Source organism: Hippocampus comes, unplaced genomic scaffold (genome assembly GCF_001891065.2).
Source record: "Hippocampus comes isolate QL1 unplaced genomic scaffold, H_comes_QL1_v1.1 scaffold261, whole genome shotgun sequence".
Taxonomy (NCBI): Eukaryota; Metazoa; Chordata; class Actinopteri; order Syngnathiformes; family Syngnathidae; genus Hippocampus; species Hippocampus comes.
The window spans coordinates 3,230,298-3,254,262 of record NW_017805824.1 but is presented as its reverse complement, the minus strand read 5'-3'; the positions used below and the strand labels follow the sequence as shown (position 1 = coordinate 3,254,262).

General features: G+C 41.4%; 1 protein-coding gene across 3 annotated transcripts in view; it reads left to right on the top strand.

The window, feature by feature from the left end:
- The window catches only part of sox6 (SRY-box transcription factor 6), a 150,126-nt gene that overhangs the window by 109,723 nt on the left and 16,438 nt on the right, over window positions 1–23,965 (top strand). For all 3 annotated transcript variants that reach the window (XM_019886918.1, XM_019886920.1, XM_019886919.1), the window contains 4 exons: window positions 1,398–1,547; window positions 3,269–3,449; window positions 4,321–4,508; window positions 20,083–20,188. In XM_019886918.1, coding sequence (XP_019742477.1) covers window positions 1,398–1,547; window positions 3,269–3,449; window positions 4,321–4,508; window positions 20,083–20,188 — 625 coding nt within the window. The remainder of the gene's footprint in view (window positions 1–1,397; window positions 1,548–3,268; window positions 3,450–4,320; window positions 4,509–20,082; window positions 20,189–23,965) is intronic.

The following is a 23,965-nucleotide window of genomic DNA, read 5'->3' as shown; positions in this document are numbered from 1 at the left end:
ACTGACTGCCATGTACCACAGATAACAGTTCTTACAGGAGCAGATGTGCTTTAATACAGTATCTGTGGATACAATACGAACATGGACATACAGCACTTAGTCCGGCTTTGGTCTCTATCTCTTTGGCTTGTGAGATCAGGTTACTTTGTTCGTTGTGGGGTTTTTTTTTTTGTTGTTTTTTGCATTCACACAAATGCAGTCTGTACATGGCCAGGGGGATCAGGAAATGACACGTAGGTTGCTGATTGGGCAGAGGAAGAGAAATTGGATTCTCCCCAGATTGCGCCATTGGACTAACAAAACATAAGACTTACCTTGTCTCAGGATGGCGGACTGGATAGGAGTTAAAGGGTGCATTATGTCTGAAGGAGTAAAGTGGAAGGCTACATCAAGAGACACTGTTTCTCAAGAGTTCGATTTTCCAGACCTTTCACAATTTATCGCAGCATATAAAGGCTAACTTCAACACTTAATGGATCAAACTTGGACGGACTTCTCAGCTATTTATCTCTGGCTCAAAACACACGTACAAACAAAATATTGTATCAAAAAATACATAACGACGCAACCTAATGTTAAGATATTAAACTCATTATCCCTCAAAATATTTAACCACCCAACAGTCTAAACCGGTGATGGGAATATAAAATGATACTTAAGACTCCCAAATAGGCTGAAGAGTTGTTAAGTCTTTGGCCGGTCACTTGAATCACCCTCTTGTGTGGTAATGTCACTTAAACCAGGATGTATAACTGACTGAACGCCAAGGAAAACAACATCAGTGTTTTTCATGCAGGTTTCTAAGCCTTCATAATGCTCGTGTTTAACTTAATCTACGATGGCAATTCCATGGAGCCTTTGGGTTTCTAGTATTGTTTCATGGGACTGTCTCACATGGTTGCGAGGAGTTAAATATCATCCAGGAACATAAATTGGAGGGTGTGTGTGTGTGTGTGTGTGTGTGTGTGTGTGTGTGTGCGCGTGCGTGCGTGCGTTTATTTATATATATATATATATAAACTGATTTAGAGCAAGGAGAGCCTCTTTACTAGCACACTTGCATCACACTGCAAACTTTTCTGTGTAATAAGTGGAAAATAGGGGCTCCAAGTATTCTGAACGCGAGCCATCTCTGTGTGGTTTTCAAGACTGCTGTCTCTCTCTGGGTTCCGCCTTTGAAACACAGTTAAGACCTTTGATGGAGGTTCGCTGCCAACCTCATGGAAAGAGAGGAAAGACATTGAAGAGAGAGAGAGAGAGAGAGAGAGAGAGAGAGAGAGAGAGAGAGATGAAGGCAGATACAGAAGCTCGGGAGAGGAAAAGACAGAATATAAAACTTTGAATGTTGGCTGTATCTGGATGTTAACATCTTGTGGCTTTCTCCGCCTCCCCTGCAGCAACTGTACGCCGCCCAACTTGCCAGCATGCAGGTCTCTCCTGGAGCCAAGATGCCTCCACTCCCGCAGCCCCTCAATGCCAGTGGGCCCATTTCTCCCTCCTCTCTGAAGAATGACAAGAGTTCCTCCAGTCCAATCACTCAAGTCAAGGTACAACCCCCAACACTTTCAGCCCAGGCCTTGAGTAGTACTTGACCCAACTTGTTGTACTAATAAATTAGTAACTGAGCTGTTATTACAATGCTGCAGTGTTGCAGTGGCCTCCAACAGCTCATCAATCTGCGGGGCTTTAATAAGCCCTTCGTTTCTGTTTAACTCCACCCACTAAACACTTTGCAGTACGTAAGATGCCACACTACGTTTACAACCTTCTGGAAAAAAGAGCGAACAACTAATGGCTGTCCGGCCGTATTTTCTGCTGCTGTATGGCATGGTTCCACCGTGGAGACCTCCGTGGATAGGAAAGGCCATATTCAGTACATCATCCCCACTCACCGCACTAATCAGAAACACACAGCCACTTGGAGTGGCTAAACTGAATATCACAATGGAGAAAGACCATAAATCATGTCTCGGAAAAGCAGGACAGCGCTCGATGTTTGGCTCAAGTACACATAGCAACTGACTTTTGCTCACGTATGACGCATCGTAAACGTAACATCATACACGCTCCACTTATGGACGCTTGAAACATGCTGCTGTGAATTGGGAATTTCTCCATTGCGAGACTAATAAAGGTTTTCTTATCTTATCTTATCTTATCTTATCGTAGAATGAAACAAAAGAACTGCAGGCCAAACAATTAAGGATAATAGTATCAGTGGAAATCGGATATATAGTGGCAACCCTCCATCTGAAGCCACAGTGGAAAAAGATTGCCTTTAGTTTTGTTTGTGCGCATTAAGCTTCACTGCATGACAAACTATTATTGGCACTGCAATAAGAAGGCCTTGGGGCAGCCGATGTTTGAGCCATATGTTTGGGCAAAAAGGCACTTGAGCTTTAAATAAGGCTGCCAACAGCAGCACATCTTCAGATACGCTAAAATATTGCTTGGTGATGCACGCGGCCTTTTAATGTAGATCGTGACCTGCACATGTTCAGCATCATAAGGTATTTATTGCAACTCGACTGCACTTGACGACGGGTAATTTGTATTTATTTTATTTTAATTTTTTCACTGTGCATTCTAGAAATCCTTTTCTTATTTTTGTATCTTTTGAAGGCTCTACTTTTCACTCTAACACAGTATTATACAAAATACTCTTTTGATTTTGTCATCAGTGAGCTGCAAAATGACAGCGAACATACCAGTTTGTGTAAGATGGACGCGTTGCTGATGATTTCCTGGCACACTCAGTTCAAACATGTACGTCACCAAAACTCTTCCTCTGACTTCAGGAAGACACGATTTCAGACATTTGCGGAATCAAATTCTATAGGGTTGAATATATCAAAGTAGAGAAGCACTAATGAGAAAACAAGCGAATTAAGTAGCTAATGCGAGTCAACGTAATGAATGGAACAGCTGTTTTTGATCACTGGCAGCGGCATGATCCGGTCATTATTTATTCTTGCAACCACAGTGCACAGCCAGAGAGGAGGGAGAACAGATGAAGATGTACAGACAGACAGAATCTGCTTTAATTAGTGTGAACAAAGGCTCTGAGCAACTGTGAGGAAGATCACAGTGGTACCGCTCGGCAAAAGGGAGAATGAGGAAGACAGGAAAAAGAAGGAATCGCTTTACAGTACAATGCTGTGCTCGCTTGAGAACAAGGAAAAACGTCCAAATTAGAGGACGGGGGCGGAGGGGGAGGGGGGTATTCACGTGTCCTCTCTCATGCTCATTCGTATCTCTGCTACTGTAGGAGGAAGGAACACAGCCGCTCAACCTTTCAGCGCGGCCCAAGACAACGGACATGGTCAAGTCGCCAACTTCCCCGACGCAGAACTTGTTCCCAGGCTGCAAAAGCAACCCAAACAGTTTCGCTAACAAGGGCGGTATCCCCAGCCCGCTTGGAGGAGGCCTGGGCCGTGGCTCCTCATTAGGTAAGACCTAAAAAAAAAAAGTTTTTAATGGAACTTCTCTTTTGGGAGGTTCTGAACTACTACTCTGAGTGTGGTGTTCGGGTGTCTTTCGGGCAGACGTCAGGCCATCAGCATTTGACATGCTTTGAATTCTCTTGCCCAGAGCTCGTCAATTGACATCGGAGCAGTTCTACAAACAAATTATGTCACTCTAGTTCAGCGCCACTTTGAGAAGCTTTATCTTGGTCGAACTACTCCAATGCAAAGTTCAATTAATGCCTTGGCAAATTCCTCGAAAGTGGAAATGTTCTTGACAAAATACACAGTGGAGGGTCTGGTACTACCATTACTGATAAAAACACTGAACTCATAGAGCAGGCGTTTGCGCAAAACCAGGCAAACTTGATGCGGAAGCTTACAATGGAACTCAACATCAAAAAAAGCAGGATTCAACAGATCCTTACAAAATGAGTAAATTCTAATATATCAAATACGCATATGCTTGTGTCTGTCTGAATGATACCTGAAATGAAAAAAAAGGACGTGTACATGTCCACATTCAGAACCAAAAGAGGAAAGATTTGCTCGAAGATGACCTTGATACAAAGCAGAAACTGAATTATCTTTGGTCATCAGGGGATTATGAAATGAAATGTTATACTATTTTCGTCATTTGTGATTGGTGGGGAACAGGGAAGTGAGGGATGATTTCAAACGTCTTCTCATCTCCTGCCTTGCCACTCGGTGTAGAAAGGGATTGTCAAAATTCAGGCACAGGAAACAGGCCATGTCAGTTGTGAATTTTAGTAGACTGTATGCCAGGGGCCTCTAGAAAAAAGGACAACAGGTCTTTGGACACCACTGACATTACTCAGTTTGTTTGCATGCACAGACATCCTGTCAAGCCTCAACTCTACGGCGCTGTTCGGGGACCAGGACACGGTGATGAAGGCTATCCAGGAGGCTCGTAAAATGAGGGAGCAGATCCAGAGGGAACAGTTGCAACACCACCAGCAGGGCATGGAGGCAAAGCTGTCTGCCCTCACCGCAGTCGGCCTCAACAACTGCAGGGTTGACAAGGTAAGACTTTCCATTTAACACAGCTAATTGTAAAATGCATCATCATGAATCATGATTTCCGGTTTTATTTTAGTAAAGTGGTCCCATGACTTACAAGTGCCCAAACCTTTGACTTTTTTGCCGTTCCGGACTGTCGCTTGGCTGAATTTGAGCTTTGTGTCGCGAGCCCACATTTTAGTGATGAAGTGATGCGCTGCCACTTGACAAATATGGGAAAAAGGTAAGTGCGAGTTGACATCTGAAAAAATGATCAACGACATCGTCGATTAATGAACGTCAACTGCAGTACTTCAACCCCTCATATAGAGTTGTCAAATGTCAATGCTGGTTTGTCCCGACATATTTATGAGTATTTATGCCTCATAAACCTGTTCATTTCTTTACATTCTGGGATTTAATTTTATTACACTCAAAGGGCCTGATCGATTGATTAATCAGCCAATATCTATTTGCTCTTCAGAAATCTGTGAAAATCATCCAATTTTAAAATGTTCTCATTGTTGTTGTTTATTTTAATCATTATTATTATTATTATTTAGATTTTAGATTTGTCTTACATATCAACACATTACAACACAAGGCAAATATTGGATTTTTTTTTTTTTTACAGATTTTTCTCTCACACAAATTCTAGCTGTAATTCATGTCTCAGTAGTCGTAAACGTTAAGGGACTAAAAAAATTATTTCAAGATATTTCATTCATTATTTATTTGTTAAAATAAATAATTTATCTGAATTGTAATCTGCCTCAAAAGAATCTTTATCAGTCGGGCCCAAATGTTTTTAATACAATAGTGCTATTTTTCGTTAGCAAAAAACATGGGACGAAAAATGAGGTTTCTTTTGATTGTTGAAATTGATGAACAGATTTTCATTGTATTTCATTGGGGCACACTGATTTGATACAAACTCGGTCATGGTACGAATTAAACTTATAAGTCAAGGTACTACTGTATCTCCAATTAAGACCCAACTGGTGTGCCAACCTGTCCTTTTTTAAATCGACAATTCTGTCACCGTCTGCACTTAATGTACTATTTCTGCTGTGTCTGTCGCCCTCACAACTTACATAGCGCAAACTCTGACGTGGCCCTCAGCACAATGTGTTTGTGCCAAGTACAAACCCAGCCGACATTTAACATAGATTTGACACGTCATAAAGCAATTATTTATTTATGCCCTGTTGCCACACAATCTGTTGCTGTAGGCACGGCAGACAAGGGTATGATATGTACAGAGTGCATGAGAACAACACACCTGTTGCGGGTTATTGTGTCTGAGCGCTGCTATCGAGCTGTTTACAGGCTTGGGGACACCAGACTAAATTCAGCAGCTTCATATTGACAAATTATTTATAGTGTGGCTTTGAGATAGTGTGGCTTTGAGATACGAGTGATGAGTTTTTTTTTTTTTAAATACAAGCCGTCATTTGGGTAATCTTTTTGCTTTGAATTGGCAAGCGCGACTTTGAGATGTGAGAGCTGCATGGTGGCAGTGACAACAATCCAAATCACTTCTGAATAAGCAGCGGCCATAGTGCGAAATAGCAAATAGTGAACAATTCCACAAAAAAAGTCCTCTAGCTGTTGCATCCCACTCCCAGTTGAAGTTTTCCGTCAAACTAAAAAAATGAACCAAAGAGAATTACAAATTGTTTATTTCAAGATCCCAAACAAATTTGCCTCAAGAAAATCCCACGATCTTGCTAAAATTCAGCATGAATAATCACGGTTTAAAAACCCTTTTATCAATGAACATTTCAACACAAAAGGTGAAGCAACACACGGAGACAGATAATCTAAAGTACACAGTCACATATTCTTCACCCCTTATGAAAAATTACTAATATTAACACCATCTTACACATCCATTTTCAGTAGAAGTAGAAGTACTATTTTTCTTTGTGTCTGCACAACTGCCAACAAGGGCACACTAGAATTGCAGCAAAATGAACTCATTGCAGCATTAACTTCTGATTCACAGAGAGCTAAAATGGTTTACAAATTATATTGTATTTATGTTATGTCTCTGTTTTTATAAAGTACAGTTTATCAAGTGCTATTTTTCCACATTTTCTGGGGGGAGGGTTCTGAGGGCGGGGACTGGAATGGATTACAGTGGATTTGAGATTTGAGATCAGAGAGTTTCGAGTTGCGAGCATGGTCACTGAACAAATCAAACTCGTATCGCAAGGCACCGCCGTAGTGTTTTATTTAGGCCACTCATACCTTGATGCTTCTTTTTCTAAAATACATGAAAGTTGTGACGGAAATAAATTAAGCTAGTGCCTTTAATAAAAGAGTAATCTTCAGAATGAATGGGACTTTCAACCATGTCCAGGGTGAAGGACTTGATGATGTTTGGCGGTGTCCACATGCATGCGTTAAGAGTCTTTGCCGATGTTGGTGTGAAGGCCGTGACAGGCCATGCCAGTGCCCGGTGTGGCCTAACACCACTCTGAAGTCTTTGCCCACTTTAAGCATACACGCAGCCCTCTGCATCCCTCGACGCAGGCAGAGGCTGCTTTGTAGCGGGAGCGTACACTCCCTGGGATTCCCTTTAAAAATATCTTCAATCGATGAGTCAATCAAGGAGAGAGAGGGGCCCAAATGTTTTTAATACAATAGTGCTATTTTTCGTTAGCAAAAAACATGGGACGAAAAATGAGGTTTCTTTTGATTGTTGAAATTGATGAACAGATTTTCATTGTATTTCATTGGGGCACACTGATTTGATACAAACTCGGTCATGGTACGAATTAAACTTATAAGTCAAGGTACTACTGTATCTCCAATTAAGACCCAACTGGTGTGCCAACCTGTCCTTTTTTAAATCGACAATTCTGTCACCGTCTGCACTTAATGTACTATTTCTGCTGTGTCTGTCGCCCTCACAACTTACATAGCGCAAACTCTGACGTGGCCCTCAGCACAATGTGTTTGTGCCAAGTACAAACCCAGCCGACATTTAACATAGATTTGACACGTCATAAAGCAATTATTTATTTATGCCCTGTTGCCACACAATCTGTTGCTGTAGGCACGGCAGACAAGGGTATGATATGTACAGAGTGCATGAGAACAACACACCTGTTGCGGGTTATTGTGTCTGAGCGCTGCTATCGAGCTGTTTACAGGCTTGGGGACACCAGACTAAATTCAGCAGCTTCATATTGACAAATTATTTATAGTGTGGCTTTGAGATAGTGTGGCTTTGAGATACGAGTGATGAGTTTTTTTTTTTTTAAATACAAGCCGTCATTTGGGTAATCTTTTTGCTTTGAATTGGCAAGCGCGACTTTGAGATGTGAGAGCTGCATGGTGGCAGTGACAACAATCCAAATCACTTCTGAATAAGCAGCGGCCATAGTGCGAAATAGCAAATAGTGAACAATTCCACAAAAAAAGTCCTCTAGCTGTTGCATCCCACTCCCAGTTGAAGTTTTCCGTCAAACTAAAAAAATGAACCAAAGAGAATTACAAATTGTTTATTTCAAGATCCCAAACAAATTTGCCTCAAGAAAATCCCACGATCTTGCTAAAATTCAGCATGAATAATCACGGTTTAAAAACCCTTTTATCAATGAACATTTCAACACAAAAGGTGAAGCAACACACGGAGACAGATAATCTAAAGTACACAGTCACATATTCTTCACCCCTTATGAAAAATTACTAATATTAACACCATCTTACACATCCATTTTCAGTAGAAGTAGAAGTACTATTTTTCTTTGTGTCTGCACAACTGCCAACAAGGGCACACTAGAATTGCAGCAAAATGAACTCATTGCAGCATTAACTTCTGATTCACAGAGAGCTAAAATGGTTTACAAATTATATTGTATTTATGTTATGTCTCTGTTTTTATAAAGTACAGTTTATCAAGTGCTATTTTTCCACATTTTCTGGGGGGAGGGTTCTGAGGGCGGGGACTGGAATGGATTACAGTGGATTTGAGATTTGAGATCAGAGAGTTTCGAGTTGCGAGCATGGTCACTGAACAAATCAAACTCGTATCGCAAGGCACCGCGGTAGTGTTTTATTTAGGCCACTCATACCTTGATGCTTCTTTTTCTAAAATACATGAAAGTTGTGACGGAAATAAATTAAGCTAGTGCCTTTAATAAAAGAGTAATCTTCAGAATGAATGGGACTTTCAACCATGTCCAGGGTGAAGGACTTGATGATGTTTGGCGGTGTCCACATGCATGCGTTAAGAGTCTTTGCCGATGTTGGTGTGAAGGCCGTGACAGGCCATGCCAGTGCCCGGTGTGGCCTAACACCACTCTGAAGTCTTTGCCCACTTTAAGCATACACGCAGCCCTCTGCATCCCTCGACGCAGGCAGAGGCTGCTTTGTAGCGGGAGCGTACACTCCCTGGGATTCCCTTTAAAAATATCTTCAATCGATGAGTCAATCAAGGAGAGAGAGGGGGGGGTCAGGCGGGGGGGGGGGTTCCTGCTCTGTTTAGCTTGATGCCATGGTGCCAGTTGGCTGTGAGGAGCAGGCAGGAACTGGGAGCGATGCTCATTAATATTTCACCAACTAACACTTTTAACCAACAGCCTCAACTAGGTCAATGTATGTTATTAAAAAAAAAAAAAGGCAATGAATATTATTTTGATTTTCCTCTCATTGGGAGTTTGGAGTGGGGCACTGTGTGTTGCCGGTCAAGAATGATTTTACCGAAAGGTGTGCGACACCACTGAAAAGGGACTGCAGAGTAGACAAAGTATTCAAACTCTGTCGGAGTACAGATCCATGTGTAGTGGTACAGATTCAACCCCTTAAAAACAAACCAAAAAAAAAAAAAAAGTACACAATGTAGTTTTGTTATTTAGGATTTTTGAAATGATGTTTTGTGTTGGTCAATGAAGATTGCCTTTAGATATGGATGTTTTATGCTATGAGCATGGTCAGGGAACAAAGTAAACTCATATGTTAGGGCAACACTGTACGGTGTATTAAAAGTTTGGTTAAAGCGTATTTTCCTTGAGACAGAACACCACTGCTCTTTCAAAGAAAAACAAAAACACATTACATAAGTGAGTCATTTATTTCTGTTCATTACATCACTCTTGTGTCTCTTCAATGACACCTAACACTCAACTGCTTTGTGTTGGTGGGCCAAATCGTGGTGGAAATAATGTCACTTCTTATTTTTAGTGACACCGGCCCAATTAGATGGCTTTGACATTACAGGGACACTTATCAAGTCTGCTCACAGGTTGGCGTGATAAACTGCATCACTGCCAACCTTTTTGCTGCTACAGAGAACAGTGATTCAGCTTTTTGCTGACGTGAGCCAACAAACTGGAAAGGCTGTAACTTTAGGAAGTTGGTCAATCTGTGTATTTCAGGGAAGCGACTCACCTGACTGACTGTAAATCTGATGTGCTCTGTGCCAGTCTTTTGTTTGCGTGTTTGTCATGGTGAGAGTGTCATGATCTGTATTTTATTTGAGTTCGTTTCATGTCGTGTCTTGTTTTCTTGGGTTCACGTCCTGTCTTACTTCTGAGGCTTTTGTTCTCGTCAGCGCAGTCCCTCCGGCCATTTGTGTCTCGTCCTTGTTGTCTCATCAGTTTACTTGTACTTAGTTCCTTGTTTTCTGTCATTCTAGGTCAGTTAGTTCATTTTGTCAGATTTTGATGATGGCGGAAAAAGGTGGCGTCAAGCATGTGGCATAATCAGAATACTAAATCAACAAAGCCACAAAATACTCAAAATTCAGAAAATCACCAGGAAACAAAACTCTTCACATTACAAAAATCATAATGTGATCAAAGGAACATTTCTAATCCGTATATCCTCATAAGAGTCGCGGGCGTGCTGGAGCCTATCCCAGATGTCTTCGGGCAGGAGGCGGGGTACACCCTGAACCGGTTGCCAGCCAATCGCAGGGCACACATCGACAAACAACCTTTCGCGTTCACACTCGGGACAATTTAGAATGTTTCATTAGCCTGCTATGCATGTTTTTGGAATGTGGGAGAAAACCCACGCAGGCACGGGAAGAACATGCAAACTCCACACAAGGAGGCCGTAGCCGGAATCGAACCCTGCACTGCCGCACTGTGAGGGGGACATGCAAACCAGTTGACCGCCGTGCCACGCTTTTATTATTAGTAGTAGTAGTATTAATAATAATAATAATAATAATAATAATAATAACAAATAATTAGCCAATGCATTCCAGCGGGCATCAATTATAGGTGGATTTTTGCTATACTTGAGCCAGCACAGTTGCTACCCCCTCACCCCCTGCGAATAGTGGGGGTCAACTGTATAGTCTAAACAACAAAAACACAGATCGGGACAGAGAGTTTAGCAGAAGATTGCGGAACAGTAACGTAAATGGGATTAAGGAGAGGTTCAGATCATCTAGTGCAGCTGTTAAAGTGGGATATTAAATATTGATTTATGCCACTGTAATGACCGAGCTGAGGGGTAGGCTAAGTGCTGCTTCCAGATGGATCAATTCGTCTTTTCATACAAAGTGTGTCCGATCGGGACAATGCTTTCCTCCCTAACCTTTATCTCTGCAACTCCATCGTTGCTGGCCACCGACCTAGAAGAACACTGTCGATCTGACTGTATGCACGTCCTGAACCCGAAGCCGTGTAAAATATTCATACTCGACGGGAGGCTTGTCTTTTTATTTGTCTGTTTTTACTATATCCCCTCAGTACAATAAAACCTTTTACAACCCTCCCACAATTTATCTTTTTGAAATATTAATCCAAAGGTATTATTGTCTGCTGAGGGCAATTACTTTGTTCCATTATTTACTCCCTCTTCCTCACCCAGAGGAGGCTTTTACCTAGAACGCGCTCCACTATGCCTACAGTCAAATACGCTGGATGTGAAGCCATTTGTAACCATTTGAATTGTTTCTCTCTATTATGCACTGCAGCTATAAACAGACACGCTGTTTTTTTGCGCGTCACGGGTGAACGACAAAACAAGCACGTATGGTTTTACTCTTCCATTGACATACAGGCTCAGTTTTACCATCATGATGTCAATAGAGGAAACAGAACAGGACAAGCCACTTTAATCCACTTTTCTTTGTTCAACAGACAATCGATTCAACCAAAATCAAAGCATGAATACAGGTTTTTGTCTGTGCTTTCCAAAACATGATTGATTGCATTATTTGTTTCATATCTGTTCAAGTGAATTCAGGGATTTGTGAATTCAGGGATTTTGGATGAAAAGACTGAGCACTAGGTTGTACTGTATTGTCAAGATAACAGCTGAACTTCTTTTACTGATTTTGGTGGCTTAGCTGAAACAGTACTTAGTGATGTGTGTGCATAAGAAAGTTGCTTGACAATCTGGCCTCCATTTTTTAGCAGTGTGTGGTTTTACACATTAAGCAGACAAGCCTCCACCGATAGAGAGTGAAGACAACCGTTTTCATGTTTCTGAAGCCCAAGTTCATAAACTTACTGTTTTTTTTTTTATTTTAATCGTTAAATTTTGGCTTTTGAGTTCTTTTTATCTGTGGTGTGTCAAATTTAGAAGATTTATTTTCACTTTACAGTGACTTTAAAGCAAGTTAATTCTAAACAGCTGCATGGCTAGTAGAATTGATGCTAAGTCATTTTGACAACATTAAAAGTGTTCAGTAGAACAGTATAAATGTTATCATTTGTGAGCATTTGCCTTTGTGATGACCCAGGAGTTCTTCTGAGATAAAATGTATTCCTTTGCTGACATGTTCTTTGCCGGAATCAAAAGGTGAAAGGGCAGTATTAACCTATTGAAGTGGCCTTTTTGCCCTGGGGCACCTCCTCTTCTCAGTATTGATGACTACAATTGTCCATTTCCCTTATCTAAATCTCAGCCTGTAAATATTCAGATGGAGCTTACACTTCTTCTCACCGATTGCTTGTAATGGTTACACGGGTCCCGTCTGCCCCCGTGTGTGTGCGTGCACGTGTGCTTGTGATGCCAGGGCTCTATTGAGGCAAAGCCCTCACAAAGACTTTGAATATAATTTTGTCTGGTCGCCCGCCCTGGAAGCAATTTTCTGCTCCTTTTCGACCGCTGTCTTGGAAATTGCAAAGCAAAGCATTTTAGCTGTAGTGTAAATCCTTGGCATACAAGGCTTTGCCCGTCCAAATTAGATTACCCAGAGCTCCCAGACTATGACTATGGCCAGCCAAGTGCCATTGTGACAATTGCTTACATTAACGCTTTGTCCAATTGTTTCCCAAAAGAATACAAACACCATTTTTGCGCCAGCAGGCCGAGAACATTTAGCATCTTCTCTTCTGGTACCAAAAAAATCACTGCGGCCACGCCTTGGTTGGGTAATTTGGTGGCATCTGCACCACCATTTTTTTTCAACGGTTATTTTACATGGTGAATTTCTGGGCCGCTGTTCGACCAAGAAAAAGAATGTCAGCCTAAGTTGTGCTCCCCACAGAGGACAAATGACAAAAGCTGCGGCCACAAAGTATTGCTGACAGTTTATGGTATTGTTGCAGTTTGAACACAATGTCTTAACTGTCTGATAATGTTTCGCCCAGTTGTGAAAGGGTTTTTGAGGATGTCAACAAAATACCCCAATACCATGACAACGATACTTTAAGGTGAACACGGACAAGAGAACTTTGTTAGCCAACTACTTGTGGTATTCACAAACAGCAGACTTGACTTTCTTGTATTGATTTAATTTTGTTGACTTAATTTTGTTGTACATTCTTTTTTGTCTCTTTTTTGTTCTTAGTCTGCATTATTTTACTGTATGTGCTTCTTTTACAGAAAGCCAACGAGTGTTCAGAGTGAGACAAAACATAACTGAAATGCTTTGTGTGTGAGGCTACATGTAGGAGAAACGTGTGGCAGGAATGTGTTTTTAATAGTATTTAAAATCGTGTTCATCACGGTTGCAAAATATAACGGAATTAGCAAGTATCGGTATTCGGTATCGGTGAGTACTCAAATGTGTGTGGAAAAAGTAGTATCAGAGCAAATCACAATTGCACTCTATGAGTAACTAAGATCTTTATTACCATGACCAAATGGTGAAAAGATTTTCTGTATTTTTATGATCCTGAAAAATATCATGTGGTAAGTTTCAGAATGCAATAGTAACGATAAAGAGACAACATAAAAATGATTACATTTGCATTAAGGACCTTTTAGTGGCATTAGACTTTGTCAGGGTAAATGCAAGTTTAAAATGATTACTTAAGAGTCAAAGTTTTGCTTTTCCTTCTAAAATCCACCCGTTTATTATCCGAGCCGCTTATTCTCACCAGGGTCGCGGGCGTGCTACAGCCTATCCCAACCATCTTGGGGCAGTGGGTGGGCTACAACAAAAAAAATTGCAAAATAAGTCATCCTGAATAATGCTACTATATTCTTTTATTAAAAACAAACAATAAATGCCAAATTGGCAGCAAGCCCAGAAAATGTTTCTGTCCCGTTCTCTTAGGCCGTTGAGTCAATTCAATTTAATGGAAAGCCTTCCCCCTTTCTGGTTTTAAACAAATGAGGTGATGCCCCGGCAGTGTCAATGTAAAGGGGATATTCTGCCGTCTCTCCTCTATGCAATGTTGAAGACAACTATCGTGGAAACAAGATGCCAAGCTTTTGTGGCTGCTACTGTTGATTCTGCTGCTGCCTGCATTAGCCCTAACAAAGGCAGGGCTGCGGCTTAAAAAAGAGAGCAACAGTCGGCATGAAAGGAACTGTGGGTTTACCGCATGGCTGCGTATGCTTAATGTTGAAATGGCTCAAAAGTCACAAAAACTCCTGGAAGGCTGCAGGATTATAAATAACATGGCAACTGGTTACAATAAAAATACAAACCAGATGAGCGCTGAGCAGCCTTTGTCTCCATTGGACTGCTGAGACGTTTGCTTTGAGATGTCTTTTGAGGGCCGCAGACCACACTGATGACTGAAACGTGATCTGCTTAACTCCATATTGTGGTCACCAAGCCTTCAACTTGCCTCACACCAGGTGCGCGCTATTACTAGAGCCACTTCAGCACATTATCAAACCTAAGTGGCTGTTTAGGCTTCTGCAGCTGTTAAAAGTCACAAATATGTTATGTTATTTTTTCCATGAAATAAAACTACAAAAATATTAGGCATAGTTTCCAAATTGTTGATAATCCAACTGTCTGATGTCACAGAGATTTTTAAGCACAAAATTCACTTTATTAACTCTACCTTCATCTATGGCCAAAAGTAAAAGAAACAGAATACATGTTTTCAAAACATTTTGCACAAGCAAATTGCTATTTATAATTAACTTAATTTTATTTTGTCCATCACTCACAGTACACATTTAAAGTGACCAATGTTATAGTGAGTTGGCCACTAGATGCAAAGTCCAAATTTGGCAACATACTGCTTCTGGGCAAAACCGCCAGATAGGTGTGTTTTGATGTTTTTAAAAAAACGTACATATGGATTAGCTCCGCTTCTCTTATGCAGTTTAAGGCCCCACTTTTTTATTTATTTAATTTTTTTTTTTTTTTTTTTTAGGGAAATGAGGATGAGGGTTACACTTATACCACTGGATGGAGAGGACGGTTGGATAGCTATACTACTTGAGTAGTATGATACAAGGCCAGCATGTGATTTTGTGTGTGTGTGTGTGTGTGTGTGTGTGTGTGTGTGTGTGTGTGTGTACGTGCGCGCCAGGAGAGAGCCGACAGCATCTACTCCAAAAAAAAGAGGCACATTTGACAGTTTGGCTACATATGACCATAAAACTGTCGGCATGTAAACAACAATAGAAAAATTACTGCGACATGCTTTTGGCAAGTTAAACATCGAGCCTTAGTCAGCTGAAATTTCCACATTTGGGCACAGGCGACAACTCATGATGAAACAGAATTTTTTTTTTTTTTTGGACACTTAAATGTCAACATTGACTTAATGTGAGGGATGTTTTCCCCAAAAAATACTTGGATAAATGTAACAGAGGAAATGTAACGCGTTACTACCACCTCTACATAATGCATCAAAGTGCAATCCCCCTTCCCTATATTTTAGCACAGTGTTACCGTTCAAACTGGGTGTAGTGTTACAATAGTTGACAGTAAATTATTAAATATACACTTTTATGAATCAATGCCTAATTTTTGATGAATTCTTGTGCCCACTAAACTACTATATTTCATTGTAGGTCATTACGATGATACTTTGAGAGCCAAATATTTCGAGCTGGTACTTGACGTAAAACGTTTGAGAACCACCGCTCCAGTCCAGCCATATATATTAGCGCCGCGCTGATCTGCACCATAATCTACCCCGCTCGTCCGTGTTTGCCTTTCATCTGCATTTGAACTATCTCTGGTCATATGGCTTTGCCTATAGCCTGGAGCTATTTACAAAGGGGCTGAAGGAGTGTCAGTATTGGCAGCGTGTTGCTTAAATACAGGGCAGGAGTGCGCACAATGCACAGGGCCATACGCCACCCGCCTTTGCCCAGAATACACCCTGTGGGCAGAGCAGCACATGTCCTGCGGTCTACCAGATTAAAGCTCTCTTTACAGCACTGACAAGAGCTCCTTTTGGCTTCCTTGTGCCCGACAAGTTCTATTCGTCCACATCCCTCTTCCTCTGTGACGCACGTCTTCTCTCGACAGCCTGGTCCGCAACCAACAAATATTTTAAAAACAAGCAGATGATAATGTGTTATTGTGCAGCACGGGTTGCGTCGCTGTAAATGGAGCTGCGCCGGGGTGGAGTGCGACACGCTGAAGTCATTTCAGGGAGAAACTGGTGGCTTGCCAGCGGTCGTGGTCAATGTGAAAGACCAATGAAAGCCTTCACTTTTAGCTTTTGTTTCCCCTCTTTTTAACTTGAATTCCTCTCATCATTTATTCTTCTGGTTTGGTTTATCTGCCGTTTTGTTGTTGTTATTTTTAGCTCGAAAATCGTGCGGCGCTCACTTTCCAAAATGTCTTTTATGTCCACAGTGTACTGCTGGGCTCTTCTTCTACCCTCTCCCTGACTGCTTCCCTCGATACTGCGTGTCCTTTGCTCCTCTTCTGTATCAGAGTGATCAGTAAAAATTTAATGACACTATAAAATAATAAAAGTGCCATTAATTTATCACAGCACTTGATGCGTGGGCAATAAAGAAGCATTAGTTCAGTGAATATTTTCAAGGTTTAAAACAAAACCCTGATGCTGTGCAGACATAAATTATCGCACGTATAACCAATAAGTATATTACGCACAGTATATAAAATTTTATGGAAATTTGTGCTTCCATATTGCACTGGCAGCATGATGGCAATTAGCATATCAAGCACAGCAAGGGACCTTCACGCCAAGTATAAAAACGTTGGCATGGTTTCTGTCGGATGTACGGGACAAAACAGCACCGATGTACAATCTCATCATCAGACCAAGTGGTTATTAAAGTCCCTGTAAAGTGAAAACCACAGTGTTGTTCACAAACTTGCCAAATTTGATTGGTTAAAAATGAGGGTTGAAAATCTGTTCTCTCAACTCTCAGATGCTATGAAAGCATGCCCTGCTCAACTGTCAATTATCAATCAGTACCCACTATTTCTTCTGGGATCTTTCTTCTGCCTGAACATACAGTAACTAAGTTTGAGCTGCAAAAATATATCGGCTTAAAAACTCTGGGGGCTGGAATATATCCGACTGGGCTGTTGCGGAGCTCTTCCATGCAGCAACAACGAGGCTTTCTTGCCAGCCCGAAGCCCCATTCCACTCCTAAAACATCCGTCTTTCTCACCCTGACGTGCACACTGAACAATGAGGCACTTTAAAGCACGAACAGCGGACTGTCTGAGGGCATTTGTGGGACGTAGGCATAGCCAGCTAGCTAAGGAACTGCACTGAACAGTTGCATCGGATCATTGCTGATGTGAGCGGAGACACTCACGTTTTTATTTAGTAGGGGATGTGCGACTCATGCTAGACTACAAAGTGTGTCATGCGGCACCGTTTTAGCCGTGCCCTCCACCCCAAAAAAAATAAATAAAATCTGGAAAACTGAAATGGTGAAAAACAATTTAACACGACATCTCCACACAACTAAGGATTACGGTCCATAATTTTCTATCTCTGCTATATTCTCAGCAATTATCGTCAAACATGTATCATGAATTTAGAAAGAAATCTCTGAATTCACTTTACGAGGTCTTTCATGAAACTTATTGATGGACGGCCCCTGTTCTCGCTGAGCTTCTCGGCTCAACGTGATGCTTAATGATCATGACTTTATAAAAGGACTTGATTGATAGCAAGAGACCAACCAAGCACACAGGAGGAACGACATGACGACTTTATTACAGAGAGACAGCACCCATGAACACCAACTGTCCAAGTCGCATTTGAAGCAGCCCATTGCCCGCCCCGCTAATCAAACATCAGTCACTTTGTCAGCAGGCTGCTAGCTTCTTTCATTAAGAGTAATAATATAGCTGGCTGATGAATACGCTTCTGCATGTATGTGCTGCTATAAACCGGGCGGCACACTTAATCTTTTCATTACAAAGTGTTCATATGTCATCATTTAAAAACACTTTTGTAAGCAGAGCCACAAGTGCACAATTACTCAGGTTGCCACAAATGCCGGTAAAAAGAGATGAAAAAACAAATAATAAATGTTATAATCTACCACAGTGGTGACTTGAGATACAAATGTCGTATAAATTGAAATTTCGTAACATTGCACACTCACCTCAAATCATCTTTCCCCACTGAAATGAATGTAAATGCCTTTAATTCATCCTACCCCCCCCCAAAAAAAAACCCTGCACTATATATTATAGTAAAGTAACAATAAAAACATACATCAGTGTAAAACAATGTAAACATGTTTGGATTTGCCACATTATTTACTGAATTACAATGGACTTTGTGCTGTTCCTACTTGTGCATGCACCTTGGCCACCTGAGGGCACTATAGTACATACACACTTACATAATTAGATGGAGATGCTTCTCCGTAAGCTGCAGTAATATTATCGAGATTTGTTTTCAGAGAGGATAAAGAATATTTGAGTATTGTTATTACAGCCTGACCAATTAATGGGATAATATTAGCTTTTAAAATGGCAATTTTTTTAAATTTCTTTATTTATCTTAAACATAGTGCATGACAATATAAGACAAAGATAACAACATTCAAATATTTAGCCCCCCTAAGAAAATCATTTGAAAAAAATCAGATTTTTCTCTCTCAAATCTTACTGAACAAAATATTGTAAAGTGATATTCTTCCTGTAATTCACAGCTTTATTTTTGTAAGCATTTAGGGGCTAAAAAGAAATTATTTTAGTCATGATATTTTTAAATCATACAGCTGATTAATCGATTATCAGAATTTTATTCTGCCAAATATCAGAATCCCTCTCAGTTTAGCCCCAATTGGGACATTGCTTCACCTTTTGTGTTCAAATAGAATTGCTTAAAGGGTTATAAAACCGCAACACTGTTGCTATTCTTTCCTTTTGCATTGTGTGTCAGCATTAAACGAGAGGAAGGCAAAACTGATGGCAGTTTTGAATTCACATAATTCTCATTTTTTATGTTTACATTGACAGTAAACTTTTTCTAGGGAGTAGCATTAAACAGGCCTCTTTTTTGAAGATTTCTTTCTGCAAACGTGTAGCTTGTTGTTCACTGTCACCACAGCGGCACAGGACTATGTGCTGTATGCGCAAACAAAACGGTGTGATGCATTACAAAGAAGGGGCTTAAAGATTAATGTGAGTGTTTTGTGCGTGCACAGCAGGGGAGCTCTTAACATTGTGTCGGGGCTCTACCTGAGTATCAGTTTACTGTAGATACAAGTGGCAGAGGTCAGCGTGACAACACGTCGTTGGCAGAGGGCGCACAACAAAGGCTGGACTGGCGGTGACATGCCTGCCTTTCAGTGTGATCCAAGCGAAAGATGGATGGACGGGAAGAAGGGGAGATTCTTTGTATCGTGCAGAGTCAAATTGTCCGTCTAGTTGGATCTTTGGAGAGCAAGAGACAGTCTCTTGCTAAAACCCTGTCTATTCACTGAGGAAGTAGGTCATTCAACAATGAAGCCGGCGGCAGTCGGCACTCTCCCCCTTGCATAATACATTAAGTGTAATGTGCATCAACTATTCAAAGGCTGTTATTTTATTCTGTAAATGCACATGGACATGACATTTAATATTGTCACGGGGCGCTGAATGACAGGGTTTCATTGTGCGTCAAGTACAACACCGTGCCAAGTTTAATCGAAGCTCAAGAGCCGACACGGCAAACGGGAAAATGCTGAATAAATGATGGTGGCAGAGCTCTGGGCGCTGTCGGCCAGAAGGGCGGCTTGTAAGAAGACGAAATCTCAGCCCCGCAAAGCCAGACACGAGCCCGTTGTGTGCTCGGGATCACAAAATAAATCTATTGGCAACAACCCCTGGCTCTTACTGTCCCCCCCCCTGCCCTCCATCATACCGATGACACACCACAAGCTGTGGTGAAACAGCCTTCCCTTGACTTTTCAAAATATTGCAGCATATGATAACACCATCGATCACAGTAATATATTGTGTGGTTCCTGAATATGTGTTCTTTATTTGCAGGAAAGGGCACATTTTGAAGGAATCGGGCACCACCTTGGCAAACTGGGTGAGGACGGGAAGATTGGCCACAGAGTCATTGACCTCACAAGGCCTGAGGATCTTGATGGTAAGGACATATTTATTTTTATTTGATGTATGTATTTATTTTTTTCTTTTACTTGTCTGCTTCTACCCAAAGACAGTTCTACCTTGATTTGGATATCTTTAACAAAAGTTGTCTCATAAAAATGTGCTGCGTAATTTTGCCAGCCTTAATGTTTTCTGCTATCATGTTATACCATCTGTGATAATGCCAAGAGCATCTAAAATGAAGAGTCGCTCCGTTGAACACACAAACGGGGATATGCTGCAACCAGATGAGCGTGCCAATCTTCACTGTTTTATAAAGCTGACCCTCCAACCTGACAGGAGCCTTTTAATACTTCATAAAAGCAAACGGATGTGCTTACATGATTTTCCCAAACCCTTTTTAAAGGGCCAAATGTCACGGAATAGCTATAAAGATGAACAGACTAAGCAGTTTAACAGGTGGAAATTAATCTGAACACACTCACGATTGTGGCTAACCAGTTCCTTCTTCACCAAAGCATTAGAGCGATCCATTTTTAACAAGACAAGCTAACTCAAATGTTTGAAACCTAATCATTTTCAGTCATTCCTTACTTTCCCGACTTTGAGTCTCAAGGCAGCATAATGCTGAATGGCTCCTACCGATTTAGGGGAGAGGCATAGTTTGACGACAATTCTCAGACAGTTGAGCGTTTAAGAGAGTGACTGGAATTTTTAACGCTTTGATTGGTTCATCATCGGTAAAAATAACTGACAACTTGGGGACAGACCAAGAGAATCGATTATCGGCAAAAAATGAAATTTACTCAAGTTCAGATTTGACAAAACGTTTTTTTAACACAACCAAACGTGTCAAGTATGAACACACGTTTGGTACACCTCCACGTGACTGACGCTGGACTGGTGTAGAAATGAGTGCACGGTAGACATGTGGGGGCTGGGATGAATGCTGCTCCAAAGGCATTCAGGTTTTCACAGGTAGGTGAGCTGGAGGACAAGGGCACCTTAGGACAAAGCTGGCTTTTCTCCAAACTTGGACTCTCGCTGCCGTTGTGCTTGTTTGAGGTCTTGGGCACAGGAGAGTAAATTTTGCTTGCACCATAGTGACAAAGCGTCACCTCTCTTTGTGGCCCGGGCTTCTTCACAGAAGCAAGCAGTCCGAACACAGCACCAGTGTTTGTCCGGCATAAATATTTGTGGCTGTTTCCATGGCACTTGAGAGCGAGAGCAAAGAAGAAAGTGGTTGTGACTCATCTTTGATACTTCAGAGTGTCTTAGGGAAGGAGGATAGATATTTCTCAGGACAATGTAACCCAACATCTTGCAGCGGCATCACACGCCCTCGACACCGCATTGACTAATTACATCTGTGGCTAAAATTCAAGTGTCCTGGTTCATGAAAATGAAATTGAGTAGGGCTGAGGCTAGTATACCAAGTCTTTAGAATGAATTTGATTTATTTAAAAATACATATGTTGTAGTTTGAAACAGCATTCTAACAAAAAATGCGTATGAGATGTGGGTATCATTTTGCGCCATTCTCATGTTCGATACAGTAGTATCTGTGACTTTGAATGTGTTTGACTGAAAAAAAAATAAAACTGTGCCGGGCCTGGTGAGCGTCATGGGAGTCAGCGAATAAGAGTGGAAATCTGGCTGTTAACTGGCTAAACATTAGCTGGTCTGTGTGTTGACTGCCCGTGCATACATTATGGCTGTGCAGCGACTGGAGTGTATGAATGTGTTGATTCTGTTACGGTTTGTTCAGTAAAGCAACAGAACGTGCACCAGCGGTTGTGTCATTCATTGACCACCTATGGTGCATTCAGATATGGTCGAAGAAGCGAGGATAGGCTATATTAAATGATCTAAACATGTTTACATTATTTTGTGTGGGCCATCGTAGATGTGATGTTGTGTAAGCCAATTCTGCTTGACTGTAGACAAGTTGCACTTCATCTATTTTATGTGTGAAATAATCCTAAACATTGGACATTATGTCTTTTACATATTTACGTCTTTGCGTTATTTCATAAGTGAGTCAGCAGTAACATTAGTCTGGAAAAATAATTAGTTGCGAGCTTTGAGGAAAAGGATTTGCTTTGGCTGTTTTTTGGCAATTGAATTATTCACATCATGTGAATAATGGTTCTTGCCCTAAATTTTAGAGGTGCCGATTAATTCGAAGTCATCCAAAGAAAGGTGCGGCTCCTCTGCGGACGGATGCGCTTCTCGTGCTCCTCATCCCAGAGGGAGTCTTCCCTCTTGAGCGATGCTGGAGTCAGGCAGGGCTGAAAAGGAGCACACACCAAGCCAGTTGTGCCCTTTTAATTCCTTGACGGGGCCAAGGAAAAGGCTTACGCCAGACGCGTTCCCACTGGGCTATGGATTATAGGAGCAGGCCGGGGTCAAAGGAGAGGAGAGGTCCTGTTCCCAGAGGAAGAAGGCTGGGAGTCAGGCGAGTAGGCACGACTCAAAATACACCGTCAACACTGTGAATACGGTAGAAGAGCAAAACACACATTGCTGATTGATGGGGATCAGGATTTTATGATGTGAACCACAAAGTGTTAACTCTACTCACAACATTTTTACTCCTAAAACCCTTCTTGGAAAGATTTTGAACCAGTCGTTCCCTGGCATGATATTCTTGATATATACAGGCATCTAGCTAAATGCAGTTGCATGTGCTCTTTAATTATTGACAAAGCTATGATTAAGTTATTTTCTGGTCAAAAGTCATCCAGATGTGAGGGGAAAGGAGGGTGACAGTTTTTTAGCCGTTGTTTCAACAGAACGTGGACAGAAGAGGGGATTTATCGAGAGCACACTTGTTCCTCAGTAGTGGAGTTTCACGAGGAGGAAAATTACACGTCGTACCTCCCAGTCGTTACATAGGGTGTGAAAGCCCCTTAGTGTGATGCAGGTCTCCCTCCAGAAGCGAGCAGCCGCACTGAGCGGGCTCTGTGTGCAAACGCGGCTCTGTCATCACAACGGCTCACAGAAGGCTTTAAGTTGCTTAAGCTAATATTTGCAAAGCGCGCGGCAACAGCACAGACTGGAAAGTTGTGGCCAAGGTATGGAAAAGGGATAGGATTGCCTCCATTTTACAAAGCCACGAGCCGCACGCGTGATCTCAACACACTTTTCGTAGCTCTGATAAAAATATGAGACCTCAGACCTTTTGTGTCATTGATGACTTGCTGAATTTGTGGCCGTGCGTCTCATCACCGAAGCTCCAGAGAAGAGAACCAAGATGGTGTTGAAAGGTGAAAACTGAATGAATGTAAAGGTCGGGTGGAATGATATGAACACGCCTCGCAAAAGTCCTTGTGAAATCGGAAGAAATGAAGACAAAAGCTCTTCTTGTTGCAGATGATTGGTCTTGTCTTTCTGTACGGTGGAGCTTGGAGCGATTCCAAATGTGATTGTTTGAAGGCGATCTATTGTTGTTGTTCTTTTACTCGCTGAGGCCGTGGGATTGGGGCTTGCGTTGTGATTGTACAGGAAGGCTTCGTCGGGATGGTCATACTAATAATTTATCACAGCAGAAGCAGCCCAGCTGGTCCATAGAAACTAATAGGCGGAATTGAGTGTTGATGAATTGTGTCTGAAAGCATTTGAGGCAGAAGATATAAATAAAATTAGGGCCCGACTGATACTGATTTTTTTTTTTTTTTTAGGCCGATGCCAATCACAATATTTTGCAGGGTAAAATTTTGATAGCTGATTAATTGACCGATTAACAGTGTGAATTGCAGTGGGAACATTTGGCTCTTTTACAAAAAAAAAAAATAGATCTATTTATCTCTCC